Raw genomic sequence first — 12,698 nt, forward strand, 5'->3', positions numbered from 1 at the left:
AGAACTCGAGGTTTTGTGCCACCACAAGAAATAGTCTAGCCTGTGTGATGTTATAAAGCTGAAAAACGCGATTTTCTGGAATGTTCAACCTTTGACCAGTCACAATGGGGTCAATTATTGATCTAGAGCATAAGAACTAGCACCAATGGTAAAATCCTATTGAAGCCAATTCATTGGTGTTTTCTGCTAAAATCTATCTTAATTAACTTGAAAATGTCGGGGGATCACATTGCCCCCTTCCCCCCCCCCCCCCCAACATCGGTCGGCGCAATACAAAGCGGCGAGCCAGGACGAAGGTTATAACTTGCTCAATGCCTGTCTGGTATTTATTTCAGCCATTGCACTTCATTGATCAGTAATGTAAGCGGTGAATGCGTGAAGACAAAGCTTTCCTTACTAGCAAATGAAAACATATCAGTATTCAGTAAATAGGCTTTGCTTGCGATATCTCCGTACGTCGCACACGAAAATGTCATATCTTATGTGTGTTACATTTCTGAAAGAGAACTTACGTGTTTAGAGGCGGAGAAACGCCAAATGCTGCCGCGATATTGAATGTGATTCAGTGAATATGTAATGGCCAGCCCGGTATCGCTGTAATACACCCGCAACTTGGGCTGGAATGACAAAAGTTTCATAACGTATCAGTGCTGATGACTGACCATGTCATTGAAAGTTTGATGACGCTCAACAGCAACAGACGCTACACTAACAGTCGTCTAAACGAACGGACAAAATCATTGTCACAGAACGGCATATACCATCATCATTATCAATATGTTTATTAAACAAGACATGCAATAGAAAGGGGAGGTAAATCAGAAAGGTCCAAAAGGCAAGAGCTTGAGTCGAAGAACAATATTTATTGGTGCTTGTGGACCACACACATGACTCATTAGCAATATCAACATGTGGACACGTTTCGTATAGCAAGGAAATACAAGTCACACGCGCCTATATGCTGACAAGGACCGTCGCTGCGGCACCACGCATCCTGCCTTCTTAAGACTGCCAGCGAAATGTATTTGCCCCTGCTTTTGAAAAAGTAGAAAGAGGCGCCCCACAGATGCCACCAAATGCACGACTTTCACAAAATACCAGATGCAAGAGTTTATATAACCATGAGTGTGCTCGCGGCCTCCTCCCAATTCTCCCATTGGTCGTATTTTTCTCTCCCGTAACCATATCCACACAAAAAAACGCCAATGATCCTGCAACATGCTCCAGGCACTTTCAGTTGCACGACTACAACAGCAGAATATTGTACCATCAAGTTACATCCTTGCACCTAACCCGCTCCTTACCCGCCCTCAACCTTACCTAACCCGCCACCGAAAACACGTCACCTACCTCATCAAAACTGACTCCTAAGTTATCAAGCTGAGCCCCGGCTGCCGCTACCCACCGCCCCACGACGGCACAGCACGAACACGATCATCGGCGAGCGACGATCAGGGTGACGCTGGCTTCCGCGCCATCAGCAGGAAGTAGGAGTACCGGACGGTGACAGGGATAACGTTAGTATCGACCTCCGGGTCGCCGTTGGAGAGCACCGCATGGAGTCTGGGGAAACAGCGAAGTCAGTTCACCATGATCGATTACGCAATCGTATAAGGCACATCCTGCACACACTGCACTGAATGGTCCTCAAAATGACTATCTCGGTTCCCAATCTCATCCAAGTTGGAACGTTCCCTCTAACACACTACGACAGGAATTAACTTGCGCCCGGTCGGGGGTGTGAAACAACCGCGCCCGGTCGATGGGAAATTGACTTTCCCTGGGATATCCAAGTTCCAGACGCCGTATAAGAAAAACAAAGGTGCGGTTGTGAATGTCTCGCCAAATTACGAAGAACCCAGACTAAGTCTTTGACTACTTCAAATGCGAGGTCACCAGAGGTCACGAAGGTAACAAAACGATCGTTTTGATAGATGTTGTTAAAACCTATGTTTACACGTCAAGGCAGATATTGAGGGCACGGAAATAAGCGTCAATATTGTCCGGAGTTCATTTTGATCATTTCTGTTGCCCGCAGGGGTCAAGTCAGATCAGGTCACCGTTCAAAATTGACCTGGCGGTAGCCTACAAGAACAATATTTTCTCAATGCGCTCGGGACAGATTTATTGTTTTGAATGCAGCTGTGGAGTAAAACATTGTATACACCAAAATACCATTCGAGGCAAACCTTGAGCTCATCTGAGGTCACCTTGGGTCAAATCTATACATCATCCAAATGAAAAAACCGCAGTGTCAACCGGGTCTAGGTGACCAATACCATGATTTCCGTGGTCAGAAATCATGTCTTGTAAATCTGCAGGTACTCAAAATCGCAGAGCTGTTGTCCATATCATACACCGTCCCTTCCACGCTTGGTGATGTATTGGCAACAAACTGGGAGTAGGCACGTTGGTACATACAATTCTGCGTCACCAACGTCACAACCTGGCAAGGAAGTGGTTGCATACGTCGCACTCGTTCATCAAGCTTCTCCACTATTGACGACAGATTATTGACCTTGGATAACCTCATATGACCCTGAATGTCCTCACGTGACCTTTTGTGACTTTAATATGCATCAGAATGTTATCACATGTTTTCAGTGGAGTATTCTTATTCTGCGCCCAGAGTAACCTGTTAAAACTGCCTATTTTGAGCTCAAAATATGTTTTTTTAGAGGGTACCAAAAGAGGCAGGCCATGACCTGGGCCAGGATCATGTGCTCTGTGATCGTATGATGGCGGTGTATGTGAGTTAGGACTATTTTCATTATATAGAAAGCTGCATAAAGATATGTGCAAACTTGCAGTATGCACCAAGAAATGGCAAAGTTTCACCTGAGGTCAGATCAGTGACCTCACCTGGTTCGAGAATTATGAAAGGTAAAAACCGTAGGTACCATCATGCTCTATTAATACAGTAAGTTTGAACAATGGCAAATAATCCACACAAAAGTTGTGTGATCAAAGTTCTTAAGGGTCAACCTCTTTGACCTGACCTAAATCACTGATTTTCGTAGACCAAACATACAATTTTCGAAAAGAATGTCAAATTTGTAGATGAACTGGTACCGAAACGTTTTTCCTGTGCTCGAAAAACCATAGAGGAAGTAAACTTCCCGCCGGGTGGGCGTGAGTTAAAAGCCGAAAAACGGAGTGCAAACTTATGAAATAGGTGAGACGAAGTATCAACATTAGACAGAATAATTGCTCGTAGAATCATCCTCCTGGAATAATTTCTTGGAACATCACATTCGTCTGGCGTTTTCATGGCTAACACAATAGTTTCGGCAGGTTAATTATTCAGCCATCGTCAGGTGTTATGCAATCCTGAACAGAACATGACCATGGTTGTATGTTTTGTAAAATGCGCCGAGGTAGCTGAGTGGAGAATTGGGTGAAACCTGCTATTAAGATGCGGGAAAGGAGGTTTTTCTCGGCATTGATCCTTCTCAATGTTAGGAGAGGAGGGTGAATGGAATAGAGCCCGTGAAACGAAATTGGGAGCTATTTAGTCATTCACTTTATGAAATATATGATTAATTCAACTTTGTTTGACTTCACGGTGTTTGGCTTTCAGCCGTTACAGCCGTAATTGGTTTTTCTATCGTAGCCTGCAGAGTTCACGGTTGGTTGTTAGCGTGCAATCGTTCTTCAGCTTGCTGTATTACCTCTTACTAGACATGCTGTTCCGCCTACAAATGCAACTTATATCGCATTGCCTTTGTCAGCTGGGGGTGTGATAGTGTTGTGATTGTTCAGCTTCGTAATGGCTGCTTGTTTATCATTGGTTGCCTTTAGCTTAGGTTGTTTGGCCTTTTCCAAAGCCCGTCTGACTTTGCAGCTTAGGTCATCTCTTTGTTCTGCATTCTGCATCTCCAAAGTTGCATTCTCTCCTATATGGGACCACTCATGTCCAGTTGGTTTACTCGTGTGTTTGAGGTGACGAAATTTAGTATTTATTCGGTACTCTTAGACCATCATCAGGTGTTACTGTCCGGCGAAGAACTGAATGGTGCTGTGACCTTGTATGCGTCACAACCTGAATGGTCCCCTTGGGAATGCGTGGATTCGAATCGGGATATTCTGATTACGAATCCAACCCTCTACCATTTATGGGATTGGGAAGAACAATATTTTAATGTCTAAATTGCTTGGCATTCAATGCCTGCATATTTTGCGATGATGTGCTGAATAGGGAGGCACATTAATTTGATCCCTACGCTTATCTACAATAGCCTATGCTTTGACGTTGCATACCACAACGCGTTACGCCATTCAAAAGCTGCCACCGATATAATGCCGCAGAATTGCACATCAGAAAACAGAGGAACACCCCGTCGATCGACTCCCGGACCGCCCGGCCGGCCATCCCCCGCTCACCGCTCCCGGGTCTGCTGCAGCAGGGCACCGCCCCGCTCGGCGCCGCAGCGGGACACCATGGTTTGGAAGGCGGACCAAGTTTTGATAATGCCCAGCAGGCCGTCCAGCGTCAGCGACTGCTCCTGGTAGTGGCTCTCGTCCCTGCAGCCGCGGTTTCCACACGTCAGCAATCAGTTCGAGGCCACGGGCCGGCGGCAGGCTGGGGTCAGAGCCCCGGCCAGACGCGGAGAAGGGCGTGGGCAGTGTCGGAGGAAGACGACGTATGGACCGCGGTAGTGGAGGAGGTAGTGGAGAGAAACCGAACCAAAAGTGATGACAGCAGAAATACTCATTACATGCATAGACTCGCAACATTAGACGAAGTCTGATGCACCAAAGTCTGAATGCACCGAAGTCTGATCACTTGAACGACATGCTGAAGCCGTCTCCGCAACCTTCTTCACATCATTAGAGATTACCACCAAAGTGGAAAACAAGGGCAATTTCATTAAGGAGCACATCAATAATGTATTTACTGTTTTGATGGCAATTAGCTCTGCAGTGTTGTGACATTCCTAGGGCACAGCGTGGTGGGAAACCACGCTCTGAACCTGGTCAACCTATCGATCGCTCGCACTGAACATGTTCGTGCAACCGAGAAAAAAGAGGGCGCGCCCAAGCAGTGGTGTCGTTACACGAATGATCCGCAATGACGATTTCAGCGAGGAGGGATTTCACACATGCAGCGTATCGCGAATAACGAGATGGAATAAGACCGTATTCTTGGTGAGTAGTGTCATTTGTTGGATGGCCGGCATAGCTACAGTAAGTGAGGGCGACAGCGAGGACCGCCAGCTCATAGACCGTTTGGGTCACTATTTTTGTCGGTCCCACGTCAGGCGTGTGGCATAAACGCTGTTGGCAGAAAATCCCATCGCAAGAACATTAGCATAGCATGTTGCGAGGCTGACCACAGCATGTCCAGTGTGTGTACTTGTCAGGCAGTAAATGACAGTGGACGCCATCTGTGGCATCTGTGCGCCACCGCGACGGTCACACATCACGCCACACTTTAACACCATCCCACACAGGACAGCACTATGCCCCTGTCCGGCGGCGTCTCGCCAGTGCAGGTGTTGCCACGCGATACATCCCGCTGACCCTCACGGGCCTGTTCACCGGCGGTGCAGCCGAGACCCACCTGACCTCGCCCGGGTAGGGGAGCCGGAAGCGCGGATCGCTGTACCGTTCAACGAGCTCACGACGGACGAGGCTCCAATAGCCGGCTACGGTCGTCTCAGCCTGTGAAATACAACATGGCGTAGTCGGTCACCTCCTAGGACAAAATGGCGGACAGACAGACTTCCTGCTCCACGCAAGCTCCCAGGCTTCACACTGCGCACCCGCTGGGAGATTATAACGCTTTCTTGTAAGCCAAATTGATTCTAAGAGAACGGCAAGCATCGCTGCACCGCGCAAGTAAAGAGCAAATCTGAACCCAGCTAGCCTTCATGTTTAAGGTGTACCAGGACTCCAAGCACAAGTCGTAGATCGCCAGCAGCTGCAACTCACCTGCATCATGACGTCGTTGAGTTCGGTCCAGAGCGCGCCGTTGCGGTACAGCTCGGGCAGGCCATAGCAGTATATAGCGAGCACGCCGCCCGGCGTCAGCACACGGTCCGCCTCCGCGAAGAAGCGGGGCAGGTCGAAATAGTGACAGCACGTGCAGGCGGTGACCAGCTGCACGGACTCGGCGGGCATCGGGATCTCCTCGGCGGCAGATATCCTGGCGGCACGCGGAGAGAAGCAGAATGGATATGACATGTATACAGGGTATGACGTCAGGGAACGAGGTGGAACGGAGACTGCCAGGCGGCGGAGAGCAGGCGGAACAGAGACTGCCTGGCGGCGGGGAGCAGACGGAACAGAGACTGCCTGGCGGCGGGGAGCAGGCGGAACAGAGACTGCCTGGCGGTGGGGAGCAGGCGGAATAGGGACTGCCTGGCGGTGGGGAGCAGGCGGAACAGAGACTGCCTGGCGGTGGGGAGCAGGCAGAACAGAGACTGCCTGGCGGTGGGGAGCAGGCGGAAAAGAGACTGCCTGGTGGAACATTGACTGCCTGGCGGCGGGGAGCAGGCGGAACGGAGACTGCTTGGCAGTGGAGAGCAGGCGGAATAGAGATTGCCTGGCAGTGGGGAGCAGGCGGAACAGAGACTGCCTGGCGGTGGGGAGCAGGCGGAACAGAGACTGCCTGGCGGTGGGGAGAAGCCGGAATGGAGACTGCCTGGCGGAATATTAACTGCCTGGCGGCGGGGAGCAGGCGGAACAGAGACTGCTTGGCAGTGGGGAGCAGGCGGAATAGAGACTGCCTGGCGGTGGGGAGCAGGCGGAACGGAGACTGCCTGACGGTAGGGAGCAGATGAAACAATCGGTTTCCAGGCAAAAGCGAGCGAGTGGAGCGTAAACTTCTCGGCGGCGAATAAAGGGACTAAACGAAGACTCTCAGGCGGTTGAGGAGCTCAAGAGAAGTGTCTCTGCTTTCGGCACCAGCATCTGCTATACATTCAAATTATATATAGAGTGTCGTCAGCTGCAGCACATGGTAGCCGACAACAATTAGGTGCAAAGAAGCATGCTATTACAAGGCTCTCAAAATATTTCTTCGAAATAGTTAAACTCCAGGTTGAACCAGCCTATACACTTTTCCATGCTCATCTCAATGCTGTCCTGTGGTGGCGCAAATCACGGTTCCGCTATTTCTTATTGAAATAAGACACGTAACATGCATTTTATGGTGCATAAGATGAGACAAATAATGGGTGACGAACGCATTTAGTAAGAATGGTTATACCGTGAGAGAATGGTCCAAATAAGTGGCAATATAGAGCTGTTCAATTTTCACAACCTTGTTCACTGGTGTGCTATGTCTGTCATGGCTTTTCTGCCACTGGCGCTCTTGCTGTATAATATATATATATATATATATATATATATATACTTTTTGTTTCATAATTGTTTAGCTTTTGGTAGCACAATCCGGTTTGTAGATGATTTGAAAACTTCAGGAATAGCAAAAAAGTGCATTATTTTGTCTGTTAATATTTTCGACCCACAAAAGAGCGCCAGACCTGACCCATAACCCAGCTAAAAGCCCATGGGCTCTTACGGGTCTGACATTGGCGGGTTGGCGGGCTGAAAAGTTGCGTATCTAATCTACACTACGTCAGTTGGCGTTACGACACAGCTAGAGCGGGAACTCGCTCAACGTTACACTTTGTGTTTTCATAGCGTATCGAACTCGAGTGGGCTGCTGAGTTGACCTTACAGGAAACCTTCTTCCTAACCCAGGCTCTTTACCCATCCGAGACCGTTCATGTAGTGTGGCAGTCGCTTTAACATTGATTTGTCTCCATATTTCGGCCTTGCAGTACTTCTCTCGTCTTAGGATGTCAGAATCGCTTCATCTTTACCAAATGAAGCCGCCTTTTGAATATCATGAGGTCTGCATATCCTCTTCAGATTACGCGGTAACTTTTCCACGCCGAGTCTACAAGATCTTTCGTCGCATGATTTCGTAGTTTTCGGACCGTTTTGTTCGCGCGGAGAGAAGTGTTTAGCTGTGTTAACTATGACCATTGTTATGTCTGGCGATGACATGGCACAGCGATGTCTGGTGATGTCTGCTGAATGCACCTTTGTTTTCCTGTAACTTTATATCCCTGTGTCTTGGTGATGATCCACAGCTGTGCCGAAATGTTGACGGATTACATAAATTATATCGACCGCTGTCCTGACCATCGAGTTTTACTGTTTATCCAGCCAGTTTGACACCATGGCAAATTCAAGACATTGAATCACTCTCCTGTCATTGGGCGACTGAATAGATCCAAGATGATGCATGACCAGAACTGTTTGTTTTTGTCGGGGTTCTTCCTCTTATAAGTGTGGCTTCAATAACCTGTAAACGGCGATTGCTAGGGCATGATTATAGAATCAGTATGTTATCAGATATATCACAGCGTGGGAGTTTTTGATTGTGGGTTTTGCACATATATTGGTGTGGCGTTCCCTCCTACATGTGCACCGTCACGCTCCGTGATGGAGCTGTCGTAGTCATTCCAGTATAGGCTGAGTTGCGTAGCCGGCAGTCTCCGCGCGCGCAGTCAAACCCTATATCGACACGCTTTCTTGGTGGTTTTCGCCTGCTGTGAGGCTGTTCTTTGATGACAAGACTTCTAGTTGTCCTATTCTTAGCTGGTTGTTTTCGGCAGCCGGTGTGCTATTTACCGTGATGATTTTCTGCAATACGTTTTCTTCCACCTTACACGATGGGGACATTGGATTTTGATAAAAATCCTGATGGTGGGCAAGAGTAAAAGTTTGTGGGGAGTGCTCCACTTTTATCGAATTTTGAACCGAAATGGCCATCTTGACGACCTTTTTGTGCTGTTCGCAATCCTACCCTTCTTAAGACTTAAGCCTCTCTCTTTTCTGAGCTACGCGACCGAGAAGGTGGGCAAGGTTTACCGTGGAGAGTATTTCAAAATCGCCAAAGCATTTATGACGCCATGAAAACGTCATTCAAATCTTGCCGTTCCATACGCCATGCGGCGATGAAGGCTTAGGAAAGAGATAATGGTCAAAGTGATCATATCTGGCGTACGTGAGCGCGATTTACAGACATAACGGCCGCCAATTGGCTCACAATCAATGTTGTGCAAGTAACGATGATGTAAACCAATCCATGACGCATTGAGGGGCATATTTACTAAACGGAGCGTTGTGCTGTCTACAGTAGTCTTTTCAATACCTCTCCGCTTAAGCCACAACACTGGAAAGCCATAAGGAAATCCGTAATCCTGTGTAAGACCTGGTCGAGTCAGAAGGAGTTATGTCCACTTCCCATGTGACGTGTTTCAAAGGAGTGAAACTGAGAGAATTAGACATGAGCTAAAGCGACCTAAAAAAACAGCCAGTGTTAGAGCCGGACGTCCAAAGTTAGTGCGCAAGAAGTAGCCATCTGTCAGCAAACCGCCTCTGCAGATAGCGCTCAGATCATAACATTCCAAAGGAAATCCACCGAGTGAAAGCGGTAAAGCGGTTAAGCTTGTCAGGGGTCGCCACCGTCAGGCAAACACCTCCAAAGCAGCTCTGCTGGTAATATCCGATTGTAAACCTTAAAGGCTGTTCTGCACCCATCCATCAACAACTGAGCACACAGCATGGCTTCGGAAAGTATCTTCACCATGCCGGTTGACATTTTGACTCCGCTGGAAAAGCAACTCTCCCAACGTTGCACTTGCGCAACCCATTGCGTATTGAAATCGAGCGGGCTGCGTAGATGACATGGCGAATGAACGATAACGTGTGTCTTTGGGTGCGGAGGCCGTGTACCAAGAGCTGTGCGCGGACTCCTATTCAGGTTGAAGCTCAGACACTTTAGATTCCTCTTCCTCGGCTAGTGTTAGTGCAGAAGCCGTGGAGCGAGGCTGTCCGGGAAGACACGCCAATAGGGAACCAGAGTTCACTAGACAAGTATTTTTGCGAGGCATTTGGGCGTACAATGGCAAGGGCTTCTAGCGTTGGACGTCATTATGTATACGGTGCGGTGTGCTGGTCGTCTGCGATGATTTCCCACGTATGATTCCATTACCGGAGTCTCCAGATGTATAGAGGTCATGGATGTACAAGATAACACCATTGCGGTAAGCAGTTATATACGTCGCAGGTGCCCAACTGGCAACTAGCATGTCTTAATGCTGATATAAGGCGGCGTCGGACTTTTGTAATTTTCTATATCGCAAGCGTCAATCATGTGCGCATAGCGTGGACATTGATATGTCTACTGGGCAAGCTTTTCCAGCACCAGTCTCAAAGTTACATACAAGCCACGTGTTATAACCGCGCCTGTCCAATGGGTTAAACCCTGTTGAATTACTTGTCAAAACTGACCAAAAATCCAACACTCTGTGTACAATTGTGTTGTGAAATGCGTGTGCATCAAAGCTAGCACACGGTTTTAAAGTGCCATCAAGTTAAATATTCTAACCAAAAGGTCATATTCGCTTAGATGAGTCCACAAAAGCTTTTACCGAGTCGAGATTTGCGCATTCACGGACGGTGCTTGTCAAATCTTGTCCCGGAAGAACAGAAAAATCGTTACCGTTATAACAACAAAACGTGACGTCAAGACAATATCTGTCACATCAAAGAGAGGAAAAATCTGATACAAACCTGAGTGCATCGTGGTGTACAATCATGGCATGGAGGGTGTCGATCAGGTGGACCAGAACCTGTCATACTCTTCTCACCTGTGCAGATATCTAAGATGGACTAAAATGCGTTCCATGGAGTGATGCGGACAGGTCTGTATAATGTGTACGGCACACATAAAGCAGACAGAGAGATGCCTGTCTCACGCAGAGAGATTGCTGAGGTGGCCATTCATATCGGGCTGCTCAGCAGCCCTGTCGTCCACGGCCTCAAAGACAGCAGCCCCTGTCATGGCCTCAAAGACAGCAGCCCCTGTCATGGCCTCAAAGACAGCAGCCCCTGTCATGGCCTCAAAGACAGCAGCCCCTGTCATGGCCTCAAAGCACCAGCCCTTACGACTGCCCGTAACAATCAAGACGAAATACCCGCCACATCGACGCGTAGTGCGCAAGAGGCGGAAAGGCACAGCATGCTCCGTACCAGGCTGCGCTGTAGCTATCTGTTCAAAATGCTTCGCAGTGTTCCATAGCGCGTATGCCAGAAATGTGCCGAAGTGAGCAGTAAATCAAAGACAGCAGTGACGAGCACGTGGTGCCGTCGTGATATCTGATTTGCCATGCTTGATATACTGCTTGATGTTTACATAACGCGTATACTTAGATGATTGTATCATTTGTGCGTTGCATGAGAACTGTTTTTATTTCCAAAATTTTCCCTGGATGAAAATGATTGTAATGAATGAACGAGCAGATGGCTTAATTTAAGCCGAAGTGGCTAACCATTTACGAAAGTGAACAGGCGATTCCTATCTCATATTTCGGAGAACGAGAAGTCCTCCAAGAAGCAGCCTCCACGTGCATACCTGTTTATGTCAAGCATCATTTCCGCTTATTATCGATTGGAACCAGGTCGTTCACGACCAGGTTGAGAAAATACACCACTTGAAATATTTGTGCCGATTATGATGTCATTTACCTTCAGCTGCACTAAATTTCAAACATTTGCTCGGACCTTGGTCTTTTCAAGCCCACCTAGTAAGTTGCTCGTTCGTAGCGCCTCATGGGGCTAGTGTCAAAGTGTTTGACTGGCTCTGTCTTCTGATTAGGGTTTTCCAGTCCCCATCTCAGCGCTGCAGAACCAACAAGCAAATGGTTATCGCAGCCAAAAGTGTCGCTTTCTAAAATTGATTGGAGAAGCTCAGCCGAAAAGGCTGACTTGACCTAACTCCAAACCTAAAATTCCCCTCGGATCTCGACCGTTTGAATTTTCGTCCTCGATGTTCAAGCTTAAAAAACTTGTTTGACGTTTTTGCATATTCTAAACTGTTTTCCTACGGAGGAGTGACTTTCGATCTTTAGGTAAGGTCAGCTGCCTCTTTGTGAAAGGCTTAGGGTGGGGTATAGTTTACAAAAAATCTTAGTATATCTTAGTAAGGGATCACTGATGACTATCGCGGCCGCTGATCGTGTTGTGTGACCACCGCAGCCACGATTATGGAACATAAACATTTGCCGCTGTTGAGAAATACATACGTTAACTTTTATCTTGCCCCTGCACATTTTTTCAGACGCAGTCATTTGAGAAAAAAAAACTTGTCTAATATTTGCTGATTGCCTCAACATATGAAGGAGTTAGTATGAGAAAAAAGTTACGTACTTATAGGGCATCATTTGGTTCCAAATTAATACGACACGTTAAGCGATATCTTCAATTTTCCAGTGCCTAGTATACCAAAAGTTAATAGAATTGTTCTATTTGCATTGGGTCCAGTATTCCTTCTTTGTTCATCTGCACTGAGGGGGCTCAGAAGAGCTTCAGATCACATGCTTCTGTTTTCTGTTTTCCGCCATTTGACTGCTTCGGTTGTGCCAGATCCTTTCTCCGGAAGTTAGGTGCGATCAGGGCATGTTTTCTTTCCAGATATAGCGTTGAACTTCATCGACTTGTCTCGTCCTTTAGAATGTTTTTAGTTTGACGCATTCACGTGTCATCCATATTAACTGAGAAGAACGAACGTTGTTTCTTTCGTGTATCATTCGGCAGGATTAACAGGGTTGTCGGAAGTCCATTGACGAGAGCGCTTGAGTCCTTTACGTAGTTTTTCATGGTGTTATCTGCCACAG

The 12,698-nt window shown here is 47.6% G+C and overlaps 1 protein-coding gene across 1 annotated transcript in view; it reads right to left on the reverse strand.

Moving 5' to 3' along the window:
* Positions 1-819: 819 nt before the first annotated feature.
* The window catches only part of LOC119093800 (putative methyltransferase DDB_G0268948), a 36,208-nt gene continuing 24,329 nt past the window's right edge, over positions 820-12,698 (reverse strand). The window contains exons 5-8 of the mRNA XM_037216812.1: positions 5,935-6,148; positions 5,564-5,664; positions 4,384-4,524; positions 820-1,563 (exon numbers count right to left, since the gene is read on the reverse strand). Of these exons, the coding sequence (XP_037072707.1) occupies positions 1,452-1,563; positions 4,384-4,524; positions 5,564-5,664; positions 5,935-6,148 (568 nt within the window). The 3' untranslated portion in view covers positions 820-1,451. The remainder of the gene's footprint in view (positions 1,564-4,383; positions 4,525-5,563; positions 5,665-5,934; positions 6,149-12,698) is intronic.

This window comes from Pollicipes pollicipes, unplaced genomic scaffold, assembly GCF_011947565.3.
Source record: "Pollicipes pollicipes isolate AB1234 unplaced genomic scaffold, Ppol_2.1 Scaffold_4002;HRSCAF=4701_pilon_pilon_pilon, whole genome shotgun sequence".
Lineage (NCBI taxonomy): Eukaryota > Metazoa > Arthropoda > Thecostraca > Pollicipedomorpha > Pollicipedidae > Pollicipes > Pollicipes pollicipes.